This window comes from Bombyx mori, chromosome 28 (genome assembly GCF_030269925.1).
Source record: "Bombyx mori chromosome 28, ASM3026992v2".
Classification (NCBI taxonomy): Eukaryota; Metazoa; Arthropoda; class Insecta; order Lepidoptera; family Bombycidae; genus Bombyx; species Bombyx mori.
The window spans coordinates 2,928,378-2,941,624 of NC_085134.1; the positions used below are offsets into that span (position 1 = coordinate 2,928,378).

The following is a 13,247-nucleotide window of genomic DNA, read 5'->3' on the forward strand; positions in this document are numbered from 1 at the left end:
GAATGTCATAACAATGATAACAAAACAAATTCAAACTTATTCATAACGACTTTTTATTTTTTATAGTTACCGAATGATTAAAACTTAAAATTTATTAAATATTTTTACTACATATAGGAACAATAACATTACAGGGAAACCATTGAAATATGTAATATCGAAAGTGGAAAAGATAAATACCTATCATAAAGAAGCATAACATAAAAATGCTATCAGCTATCGACCTGGACAAGTTAATCGCAACCAAAAAACAAGAAATACAGAAAGAAAAATCAATATTAGGACTGAGTTGTTCGCATGTAGTTTCAAAGGTAAGAAAAACGGCAACTTGTTGATTAGGCGGGAAATAAATTATTGATTTTTCGCGCATCTAAATACCTAGGTCGGATAGTAAAGCACAGTGCAGTATAATCGATTTGCGTTCGCATGCAGACGTTTTCCACTGCATCAAGCTATATACAAATGTACATTATGCGCGCAGAGATGTTTTTCTAAAGTTTTTGATGTGGTATTGCAATAAAATATTTGGTTACAACACTAAGAGTGGGGTATGTTTTTATAACGTTTAATAAAGTTATCTATAAATATTTTTGCAACAGTGGATGACTTTATAGACATTATAGTAATATCGTTAGTCATTACACGAATATACTTTAAAAATTCTGGAAATACTTTACAGTTTCAAAAAAACGAAAAATGTACTATGTAGAATTTTTTGTTGTTATCTCATGAAATTTAGTCTACAATATTATTTGATTCTTCCAAATCTTTAAAAATTTTAAATACACAAACTGACATAGTTTTAATTAAATTGAATTATTATTTAGTTATTAAAACTCCTATTTATAAACATCATATATCAAATATAATTTTAACAACATTTGAAGCAGTTGAATCTGATGAAAAACTAATTCAATCAATAAAATTGTACAATATTTGGACTCTTTAATAATAAAAAGTTTCAACTCTATCAAATATTTTTAGAGGCCATCTTATCTCTAAATCAATATTCTAACATTAGTATTAACACTGGTGACTTAATAAAAATCTTATTATAAAGATAGCGCATTTTATAAAGATCTTTAACATTAAGTGAAGAAAATAAAAATATTATCTATACTAATATTTTTAAGACAAAAAAAATCTAAGTCTAAATGGAACTGACATAACAACTATTTGCCTAGTGCCATAAAAAGGCTGATGGCAATGAAAATGCACACTTGCAACAAGTTCTAACTCTAGGCAAGCCTGTACTATGAATGGTGTCCATAGAGACGGAAAACACAAAAACTTATTAATTTCTTTTCTAATTTTATAATGTCAGAGCTGTCACAAATTTAGACTTATCCTATTAATAGTACTTGGTCTGTAGTATTGAAGCTTTCAAATATTTAATGTTGTACTCAACTATGTTTAATCTTCAAACAGCATTTTGAATGCTGATGTTTATGTTGGTATTCATGTTTGTTGTTAGGGTTGTTAGCTTTTATAGTATTTTTACCTTAAAGCTTTTTTTGTTTTCTGTGTTATGACCAATGTGGTGTGCTGAAATGCATATTTTCTTCAAGCTTTGCACCGTCTCTAGTTTTGGCCAGAGCACGTTATATGTATGATAATTAATGGATTTGCCAAAGTTTAAAATACTGTGTTCATTGTCCAGGCTTACTGACAATTGGGTCTTCTTTCATTGCTTTAGCCAACATACAGGACCTAAAGGATATACAACTTTCATAGCCCCAATGATATGCTCATAGTGGAGCTGGAGCCCATAGACATCTACAACGTAAACGCGCTACCCACCTTGAGATATAAGTTCTAAGGTCTCAAGTACAGTTGCACCCTGCCCCACCCTTCAAACCGAAACGCATTACTGCTTCACGGCAGAAATAGGCGGGGTGGTGGTACCTACCCGTGTGGACTCACAAGAGGTCCTACCACCAGTAAGAAATGATTGCTACATACCTAATTACATATAAGGTAGAAGTATACATTCGGTTGTAATATGGCTCTCTGAGCCTTCGAGCTGGAGTACAAGACTGCTTCATGACAGAAATAAATAAATAAATAGGGAGAGTGGTGATACTTACTGATGAAAGGCGATTGCATGCAGCAGAGATGTGAATATTGTGATGGATGTGTGGAGTAACGAGAATGGATAGAATACGGAATGAATATGTTAGAGGAAGTCTGAAAGTGGCACCTGTGACAGAGATGCTGAGGAGTGCGCGTTTGGGATGGTATGGACATGTGATGAGACGAAATGAAAATGAGGTTGGTAAGAGAGTGTTAACTATGAATGTGGAAGGATATAGAGGAAAAGGTAGACCTAAGAAGAAATGGATATATTGTGTGAAAGACGATATGGGTAAGAGGGGAGTGAGCGAAGAAATGATATATGATAGAAGAGTATGGAAGGAGAAAACATGTTGCGCCGACCCCAGGTGACTGGGAGAAGGGCAGGATAATGAGTGGTGATACTTACGGTCAACTTCATTGAGAATATAGTTGCCGATTCTCAATTATGAAAACATATATAAATCAGCCCATTTAGCTGATAGTGTGTTAAAACATAATAATAATACCTGTATAGGATCATATAGGCCCAAAGACCAGTAAAAGACAATTATTTTTTCCTACCTATTCACTAGCTTTAGGTGCTCTTCCACCAATGCTGTGACTTGTAGGTAAGCTCACACGGCTCAACTTGAGAGAATGTGCTAACAATGGCCCCAGCAAGGGCAGTGCGTAGCAGAATCTAACACCAGATCAGAATCGCGACCCATTGAAAAGATTCAGTCAGAAACCAGTCTATCGGTTCTAAATTGAAGGCGTTGTGAACATTAACATTCCTCGCGTACAGCAGTCCTTCAACGGCTATCCTGTAAAAACTGGATTTGATGACCTGGAATGAGATTATGTGCATATGGGCTGTGTGAAATAACACTACACTTGCATAGGTTATGATGGAAAATGTCAGTAAACCTTATGAACCCACTTTTTTTATTGCTTAGATGAGTGGACGAGCTCACAGTCCACCTGGTGTGAAGTGGTTACTGGAGCCCATAGACGTTTACAACGTAAATGCGCTACCCACCTTGAGATATAAGTTCTAAGGTCTCAGTATAGTTACAATGGTACCCTTCAAACCGAAATGCATTACTGCTTCACGACAGAAATAGGCAGAGCGGTGGTACCTACACGTGCGGACTCACAAGAGGTCCTACCATCAGTAATTACGCAAATTTAAATTTTGCGAGTTTAATTTTTATTACACGATGTTATTCCTTCACCGTGGAAGTCCATCGTGAACATTTGTTAAGTACGTATTTCATTAGAAAAATTGGTACCCGCCTGCGGGATTCGAACACCGTTGCATCGCTAGTTACGAATGCACCGGACGTCTTACCCTTTGGGCCACGACGACTACAATGACACATGTATTGATCTATCCCTCCTCCCCATTCAAATGTAAAGAGCAGGATAAGCACTACTCCATATGTTCATTGCTGTTACCTGCCACTACAGACTGCATGTTGCCAATTACAGGAATGAATATAAATATTAGTTGGATCAGTTATATGATATTGATTATACATTAACTGTTCATTGTCCTGGTTGTCCTGTGATAATAATCATACGCTGGCCCGCCAGCCCTGCACGTTTAGTCATTAAGGTCACTTACTGGGTAGGGCTGGCACTTTTTAAATTAATTAATTTTTAATTTTTAGATATAATATTAATGTGGGTGTAATTAATGCGTTTAACTTACATGCGTTCTTGCGTTGTTTACCTGATAGCGTCCTTCGAATCTTGGTACAGTAAGTGCGAACAATTTACAACAGAAGGTAACTGGAAAAGGCAAATCTGAAATAGGCAGCTGAAATTCATGTTTCGAAAATTTCTTTAAAATAAATTTATGAGCCTGTACTGATTGTTTCCATCTTACTTTTACAAAGCTGTCATGCATTTCGGATCTAAGGACCGCTATTCAACTACACATTTGACACTACGGCCTCAGGTCTTAAGGTGTGTGATGGCAGTCATATGTGTAAGTGTAGTCATGGTAAGGTGTGACTTTGCGCACATTGTCTCAATAGGTGCACCAAAAAAAAAAACTCATAGGTAACAACCCTGCAAACGAGCGTCGATAATAACATAAACAATTGCTGCGAACTGTTTCCATTTTATACTCAATCGATGAAAGGTTAAGCATAAAATGTTTAGTACCACTGTCACATCAGAAATTGTTTTTTTAATTATTAAGTGTAGTCAGGTGCAATGTCATTATAGAATCATACACGATCATTTTGCTGGTTTATTTATCATTCATTGAACATTTGGTAATTTAAATGTTTGAGGTTTCGATTTTCTCTCAGTTTGAGATGCGGCATTTTTTTTTTCTTTTTCCTACCTATGCTGATAGCCTTGAGAGGCTATTTCAGCTTCGCCCGAACGTTTGTAGGTGAGCTCGCGGGGCTCAAACCGGAGAGTTGTTAACACTGACCCTAGCAAGAGCAGTGCTTCGCAGAATCTACCACCGGATCGGAAACGCGACCCACTGAGAAGATCCGGCGAGAAACTCAGTGGGCTGTGTCTGTGGGTTAATTCGCTCGTCGAGCCCTTCGTCGCAAGCGACGGGTTCGACGAGGACGGTGACCGGTGCTTGTGGTGCCTAAAAGCACCGTTAATGGATCAGGAGGATCCGTAATGACGTGCTTTGGGCGACGTCGACGGTTTACCATTCGATCTACTGGGTCGGGTATGTAGTTTCCAGCGGCTACGATGAGAGGGTTCTCATGTCTGCCGCCTTCTCAAAATGGCGCAATTCGGCATTAATGAATGAGCTCTTAATGGGCTGTTTTGGGCTCCCTAGGGGTCAACTTAGTTCGTCTTTCTATTTCTTTCAAAAATAAAATAAAAAACAGAATCTATCGTATAACAGGCAGCAAAAGTATGGTTGGACGCGGGCGAGATATATTTAAAGTATCAAATTTTGCTTACAGTCTGAAGACACCAAAGAAAATGCTAATAATGATACTAGCCAGGAAAAATTGAAGGTTGAAAATAGTGTTGCGTGTGATAGAGATGACTCTATCGAAGACAAGAAAGAAAGAGAAAACAAGACTTTGTATGAATTGGAAGAACATATACCTCCGGACTTAGAAAGATATATTCGGGTGAGTACATACGTTAATTCAATACTATTTATTTTTCAAATTTATAATTCTTAATTAAGGCCAACGCGATCATTGCTTGCGTAATATTCGCAATACAAAACTCGAATGATCGTTATCAGTATTAACGTGGGTAGATAACAGCAGGTCCATTATCTGTTAGTTGGTTCGGCATTGACAATGTCAATGTACATTGCACGCTTTGATAATTCTGTTCACCTGAACACTCGATATGACGTCATTTATAAATTGCCTGCTGTATCGACGATGCGGTTGTTTGTTTTTCGCGATAAGAGACCTAACAGTCTGGACACTTGGTACGCTCGTAGTAATAGCTATTACATGGGGGTCCGCTGGTAAAAGCAAAAAACCTTAAAGCTGACATCATAGTCATTCCAATGTCAATACCACAGCATAACGTTTTTTTTTTATATCTACCTTCCATTTTATATGGCAAGTGAGCGCATAGTTGTCGGTAGCTTAGCTTCCTCCAATACAGTGGGAAATTGCTATGTACTCAGGACTTTCCCCCCCTAAATCAATGTGCTGTAGTCTGGACTTTTACGAGCATCGCTCAGATTTTAGTATTAGCTCATACTCATATTTTATCTTCGGGACAGATCACTAATTGTTTTGGTATTAAGCTGCTATCCGTTATATGTACTTTTTAATAGGCTTTTACTAGCTTCAGACGTATGTATGTTTGTAACGGAATCTTTGAACATTATTTTGACCCCTTCACAACGTCGGATTATCTCGAAATTTCGTATACTTATTAAGGATTGATGAAAATTTAATGTGTATTTTAAAAAAAATATTGAAATAATAGAAATTCAACTAAAAAATGGAAAATAAACAATGGTTTAAAAAAACTAAAAAAATACGCTTTTATAGAAAATCCAACTAAAAAATGAAAATAAATTTTAATAAATTTGAATCAAAAATACTGTTGTACTGAAAAAGTACTGTTAAATGGTTTTATTGTAAAAAAAGCGTCGTAATAATTAAATTTAGTTTTAGTTAGTGTTTCAGTAAATAGCATTTATTTATCCCCAACCTCAGCAGCCAAAGCTCGTAAAAATACCGATGTTACTTTACTTACTACCGAATTTACTGATGGTAGGATGTCTTTTGAGGCCGCACGGGTAGGTAATACGTTTCGGTTTGAGGGTGGAGCAGCCGTTGTAACTATACAGCGACCTTAGAACTCATATATTAAGGTGGGTGCCGGCATTTCTATTGTAGGTGTCTATGGACTCCGGTAGCTACTTAACACCTGTGGGCTGTGAGCTCATCTACCTATCTAAGCAATAAAAAAAAAGACAGACATCTAAAAAGTTCATCAAAAGATTAATATAACAAAACATAGCAACCGCTTCGATAAACAGAATGTTCATCGCCCTATGTACCGTGAATAATTAATTTATTACCTTTTGTGTGTAGGCGACGTCTGCCTTAGACTTGTGTGGGCACGGGGCACGGCATTAGAATATTATTTATACATACCGCGCTTCGACTGGAATATTAAACTCGATATAAATATTTTTTATGTTGAATAATCCTTTTGGATGTAATTAGGAATCAAATCGAGCTTGCAGGTAGGTAAGTTCAAGGCGTTGTAGATAAATAGACATTTTTTTTGTTGTTTCGCTTTAGAGTTTCTAATTTTTTTTCCTACCTAAGCTGATAGTCTTGAGAGGCTATGTCAGCCAAACCAAAGAAGTAGGTGAGCTCACGGGCTCAACACTAACCCTAGCAAGAGCAGTGCTTCGCAGAATCTACCACCGGATCGGAAACGCGACCCACTGGTAAGATCTGGCGCGAAACTCAGTGGGCTATCACTGTGGGTTAATTTACTCGCCGAGCCCTTTGTCGCAAGCGACGGGTTCGACGAGAACGATGACCGATGCTTAAGGCACCTAAAAGTACCAGTTAGTGGATCGGGAGGACCCGAAATGATGTGAAAATTTCTAGCGTAGCGGTAGCTAACATTAACATCAAGATATATAACAGACTAGCGACCCGCCCTCGCTTCGCTTCGGAAACATTAAATTTTATTATTGATAGCGACCCGCCCTCGCTTCGCTTCGGAAACATTAAATTTTATTATTGATAGCGACCCGCCCTTGCTTCGCTTCGGAAACATTAAATTTTATTATTGATAGCGACCCGCCCTCGCTTCGCTTCGGAAACATTAAATTTTATTATTGATAGCGACCCGCCCTTGCTTCGCTTCGGAAACATTAAATTTTATTATTGATAGCGACCCGCCCTCGCTTCGCTTCGGAAACATTAAATTTTATTATTGATAGCGACCCGCCCTTTCTTCTCCGCCGTTCTCGTCGCACATAAATTATTATGTAATGGTTTTTATTTTTTTTATTGCCTTTGTAGGCAGACGGGCATACGGCCCACCTGATGGTGAGTGGTTACCGTCGCCCATGGACTTCAGCAATGCCAGGGGCAGAGCTAAGCCGCTGCCTACCGCTTAATACTCTCCATAAGCCTCGTTTGAAGAAGGACATGTCATAGCGCTCGGGAAACACCGTGGAGGGGAGCTCATTCCATAGCCGGATGGTACGTGGCAAAAAAGATCTCTGGAAACGCACTGTGGATGACCGCAGTGGCTTCAGGTAGTATGGATGAACTCTACTCCGGTGGCGGGCGGTGCGATGGTAAAAACGAGATGCTGGTATCATCTCGAACAATTCCTCAGAGCACTCCCCATGGAACATACGGTACAAAATACAGAGGGAACCGAAGTCCCTCCGCAGACCCAGAGGCTCCAAGAGGTGCAATGCAGGTTAGGATTACACCTGAACACTACCTCGCGTAGCGGTTCGACTCCCATTAGCGAGTCAATACACAGCTGAATATTTATTTTGGCATCGCCTTATTGATTTTTACAACGATACACATTACATAGGCAGTTATTTTGGTAAATATTATTCAAGTAAAGTTCAACTTTTGTATTCACTGACGGGCGTTAAATCGATCCACGAATTTGTTTACTAAACCGCATCCGTCAGACGACTTTTTATGTACAGAATATTTCATATATCGAATTTACAATGAAAATTTGAATTCTATATCAATTTATTTTTATTTCTTGGTGCTAATAAACTTCTAGCAGGCTTAAACTCATATGCAAATCACTACAGTATAAAACTAAAGTCGCTTTCTCTGTCCTTATATCACTACGTATGCTTAAATCTTTAAAACTACGCAACGGATTTTGATGCGGTTTTTTTTAATAGATAGAGTGATTGAAGAGGAAGGTTTATATGTATAATAATACCCATTAAATCGTGGAGAAATCAATAATAAATTAAAGTTTCCGAAGCGAAGCGAGGGCCGGTCGCTAGTGCTGTTTAAATAAAAACATTATACTCGAATTTACGGCTCAGTTACTCAACTATTGTTAACGTATTAAAGAATTGTACATAATACCTACATAGATATCAGACAACATCATACCTTAATAAAAGCCATATGAAAACCCTGAATGTGAATCTATTTTAAAGCGGTCCCATCTTAAATCAATTTCACCTTTGGCTTCATCCAAATACGTTGACCAAAAAAAAAAGTACAATAATTTCTAAAATACATCATGAAATCCAAGCTACCTGAAAACACCAGCGACAGGACTTATAATTTGTTTGCTTATGCCATGTTTACTTGTGACCGCGATCAATTCTATTCTATTCTATTCTACCAGCCCATGGACGTCCACTGCTGGACATAGGCCTCTCCCAAGGCTCGCCACAAAGACCGGTCCTGCGCTGCCTGCGTCCAGCGGATCCCCGCGAACCTCAAAAGGTCGTCGGCCCACCTTATGGGAGGCCTACCCACGCTACGTCTTCCAGTCCGTCTACCGTCTTCCGTCTACCGCGATCAATAAAATCGTTTGAATCGTCACGCTAAATTTTAAACGTGGCAGAGTTACGTTTGACATTTTCTGTAGCTTTATTGCTCTATCCAAGGAAAGCGGAGACCAGTTAGGTTGCGTTCCGAAATTGGATAACTGTGAAACTTTTCTTCAATGATTTGCGTGTTTGTTACTTTATTACAACACTAGCGACCCGCCCTCGCTTCGCTTCGGAAACATTAAAACACACATGAAACCAAAAAAAAAAAATAAAAAAAAATGAAAAAAAAAATGTCGGCTTCTAATGGAAAAAGAATTTTTCAAATCGGTCCAGTAGTTTCGGAGCCTATTCGAAATAAACAAACAAACAAATCTTTCCTCTTTATAATATTATTAGTAGTATAGATGATATGTAACGTCGTAGTATTTTGTACCCGTATTTTGCGCGTTCTTGACATAATTAAGACTATTACGAGTATTACAGCTTAATCACGCGTTTTTTTTAATGCCCTTGTAGGCAGACGAGTGGGCCCACCTGATGGTCAGTGGTTACCGTCGCCCATGGACTTCAGCAATGCTCAGCAGAGCCAAGCCGCTGACTCCGTTAAGTACTCTCCACAAGCCTCGTTTGAAGAAGGACATGTCATAGCGCTCGGGAAACACCGTGGAGGGGAAGCTCATTCCATAGCCGGATGGTACGTGGCTACGTCACTAGTTTAATTTTATTATTTCTGATGTTTCCAATACTAGACAGTTTTTGTGGTCAGAAAAGAAACGTGAAAGACAAGAGGCGGTAAAAAAAGAAAAAATGATTGGCTTATACACGGAAAACACTTAGATGTTTAGGTTTTTTATTTATTTATTTCTTAGATGGGTGGACGAGCTCACAGCCCACCTGGTCTTAAGTGGTTTTTGGAGCCCATAGACATCTACAACATAAATGCGCCACCCACCTTGAGATATAAGTTCTAGGGTCAAAAAAAAAACGCAGGTAAATAAAAAATAAATAAATAGACAAATGCTAGTTAGCGCAATTGAGTATCGATCGACCATTAACAATATTTTAGTCAAACGCGAAATTAAAACGTAAAAATTGTTCCAATTATTATATTATTATGTTATGCCACGTCTTCATCCATACATAGATTCAGGTGAATGTTTTTTTATTTTTTATTTTTTATTGTTCTTGCAGGCAGACGAGCATACGGCCCACCTGATGGTGAGTGGTTACCGTCGCCCATGGACTACAGCAATGCCAGGGGCAGAGCCAAACCGCTGCCTACCTGTTTTACAGTATTACGTTCAAATGTGCCGTCGAATTTGTTGATATGTTATAATGAAGATTTCTTAGCAATTGGATCACATACTAGCATTCCTTTGGGAAGATACAATTCCCGTTATTGCCATACAGTGTATTTAAATTTAAAACAATATGACAAAATCTAGTATAGTATTTAAACACGTAGTTGATCGTAAGGAAGCAATGCCATTAGATTGTTAGCGTTAACTCACAATTACTCCTATGCAAGATATTTGTGTAATGACAGATAATTTACGTTTTATCCGGCACTTACGTGGACGTTGCTTTAAAATATTTTAAAGTTGACGTTGGCGTTGCAAATGGAGATTGCTCATCTGCCAAAGGAAATTATCTAAAAACAATATATCTGTGCTAACAATAGATCAATTGGCTAATAATGAAGAATAGTGGTCCCGCTGTAGTCAAAATTCGACTATAATTAATTGGAATTGTAAGTTTGTACACTATTATGATTGTATTTTATACTTCTATAATCACAAATTTCGCGAAAACTACACTATAAAAAATACTAACAAAGACAAACAATATTTAATCTATTCTCAATTTGACAACAGACGTCAAGAACAAAAGTTTGACAATAGTATGCATGCGTGTGTGCGTCAAATACACGATATGTAGTGTGTGTAATGTTTTTTTTATTGATTTAATGTATCTTTTATGCAATATTTAAAAAAATATTAGCATTGTGCACTTCTTCTCTATATTCTCTATAAGTGTGGAAAATTTCATACTCCTCCGTCTGCGCAATTTTCGTAAAAAGGGATACAAAGTTTTTGCTTCACGTATTAATATATAGATAGTGGTCCCGCTATAGTCGAAATTCGACTATAATTAATTGAAATTATAAGTATAAGGAACATTTTTATGGTTATATTGTCAAAGACTATAATACTTCTATAATCACAGAATTTGCCAAGAAACGATATATGGCATAGATAGATACGTTATAGGTAAAGACACGATATAGATAAATATTATAGACAAATAATGTTCATCTATTCTCAATTTGACCACATACTTTAAACAGTAACAAAAGCTTACCAATAAACAAAGAGTATATTTTTTATCGATTTAATGTATTTTGTATGCATAAATAAATCAAAATATTAACATTCTGCACTCTTTCTCTATATTATCTATAAGTGTGGGAAATTTCATACTGCTCCGTCCGCGCAATTTTCGTAAAAAGGGTACAAAGTTTTTGCTTCACGTATTAATATTATTATAATATATACCGAAATTGTAAATGCCCGGTAGCCACAGATATTTATAATGCAGCAATGAGGCTAGAGTAGACGGTATTGAACATAATGTAGTCCTTATATAGGTACCTAAGTTGGTATTTTATTCTATGGTAGATTAAGGTTAAGATGCAGTGATAGGTTGCTTTTTTAAAACTATTACATCTGTCTATTCATTTATGTGAATAACATATTTATTAATTGCTGTTTATTATTTGGTAACATTTTTTTTAAAGGTAAAGGTTTATCTTTTTTAAATCGAATAGCTACTGTTAATGCTTATTGCCAGTATTCCGAAATTCAAAGGTACTTACTTATAGTTACTATGTACATAGATTTCTTCAAATATGAAAAAAAAAAGATTTGAGTACATCTATGACGTCATCATCAAACTACAGAATTGCTTCCCAGATCCTTGTCTCAGAAGTTTTAATAAAACACCGGACATAATTTCTTTTACTGGTGGTAGGACCTCTTGTGAGTCCGCACGGGTAGGTACCACCGCCCCGCCTATTTCTGCCGTGAAGCAATAAAGCGTTTAGGTTTGAAGGGTGGGGCAGCCGTTGTAACTATGCTGAGATCTTAGAACTTATATCTCAAGGTGTGTGGCGCATTTACGCTCTAGATATCTATGGGCTCCAGTAACCACTTAACACCAGGTGGGCTGTGAGCTCGTCCACACATCTAAGCAATACAAAAAAAAAAAAAACAATTTCTGAATTACGTTCCAAGTCAGAACATAATGTGATTTACTATTCCTAATCACAAATCTTCAAATTAGACATATTCGACTTTACAGGGCTGAGAATTTGTTCTATTACCTGATGGTTCTTATAATTCTCGTGTGGGCCAATTTAAATTTTATCAAAACTTTTATCAGTACTTTTTGAGTGATCTAATGCATATTTTATTGACTTTGACAACATTGATGATGCTCTCATTTTTTGTTGTATACGGTTACCTTTTTTTGATAAAATAGCATATCGTCATTGTCAAACCAAAATCTGCTATGTGCACTTTTTGAGATTTTTACTTTTTTGACCTTTTCGTATAGTTCACAGCCCTATTTACCGTATATAAAAAAAAAACTGTTATGTGTCTATAGCTTTAATATTTATCTATAGCTTTCATTTGATATAGTTCTTAAAAATTCACCTTCCAATATAAAATTTTCTACGAAAATATTTTTACTTGTTAATTCAAAATAGAGTTTTTGCACATAGCAGATTTTGGTTTGACAGCGACGATATTGCTTTCTATATTCCTGTGAATCTTGGCTCTATCTTGGCTCTCCACCAAGCTCCCAAGCTTCGGCGTTAGGTCCCAGCTCCCAAGTTTCGGCGTTAGGTTACGTCATGTAACCCCGAGTGTAGGCGCGTCTCAATTCAGTCCTCTACAGGCCTAACTTCGATGTAGACGTATGTAGGCTCATTAGTGCAACATACCGACCGTCTGCGTGGTCAGACAGTCGGCTATGTCCTTGACGCAGTGATCGGTCGATTGTTTTAAGATTCTTATTTTTTGCGTGCGGAGGCAATCGTCTTGTATGTGACCATTACTGAAATCGATTGTGATGTGGGCACGCAAAAATTAGGGATTTTGGTGCGTGTTTCTGCTTTAAGAAGTTTGTTTTAGCGAGGTAA

At 37.2% G+C, this 13,247-nt stretch overlaps 1 protein-coding gene across 2 annotated transcripts in view; it reads left to right on the forward strand.

The window, feature by feature from the left end:
* The first annotated feature begins 3 nt into the window (after positions 1–3).
* LOC101736163 (histone-lysine N-methyltransferase, H3 lysine-79 specific) overlaps positions 4–13,247 on the forward strand; it is a 30,647-nt gene continuing 17,403 nt past the window's right edge. The window contains exons 1-2 of one of the 2 annotated variants that reach the window (XM_004933504.5): positions 4–311; positions 5,004–5,177. In XM_004933504.5, the coding sequence (XP_004933561.2) occupies positions 207–311; positions 5,004–5,177 (279 nt within the window). In that variant the 5' untranslated portion in view covers positions 4–206. Of the gene's footprint in view, positions 312–391; positions 549–5,003; positions 5,178–13,247 lie in introns of those variants that run through there. The other variant, XM_012696694.4, reaches the window with a different exon arrangement.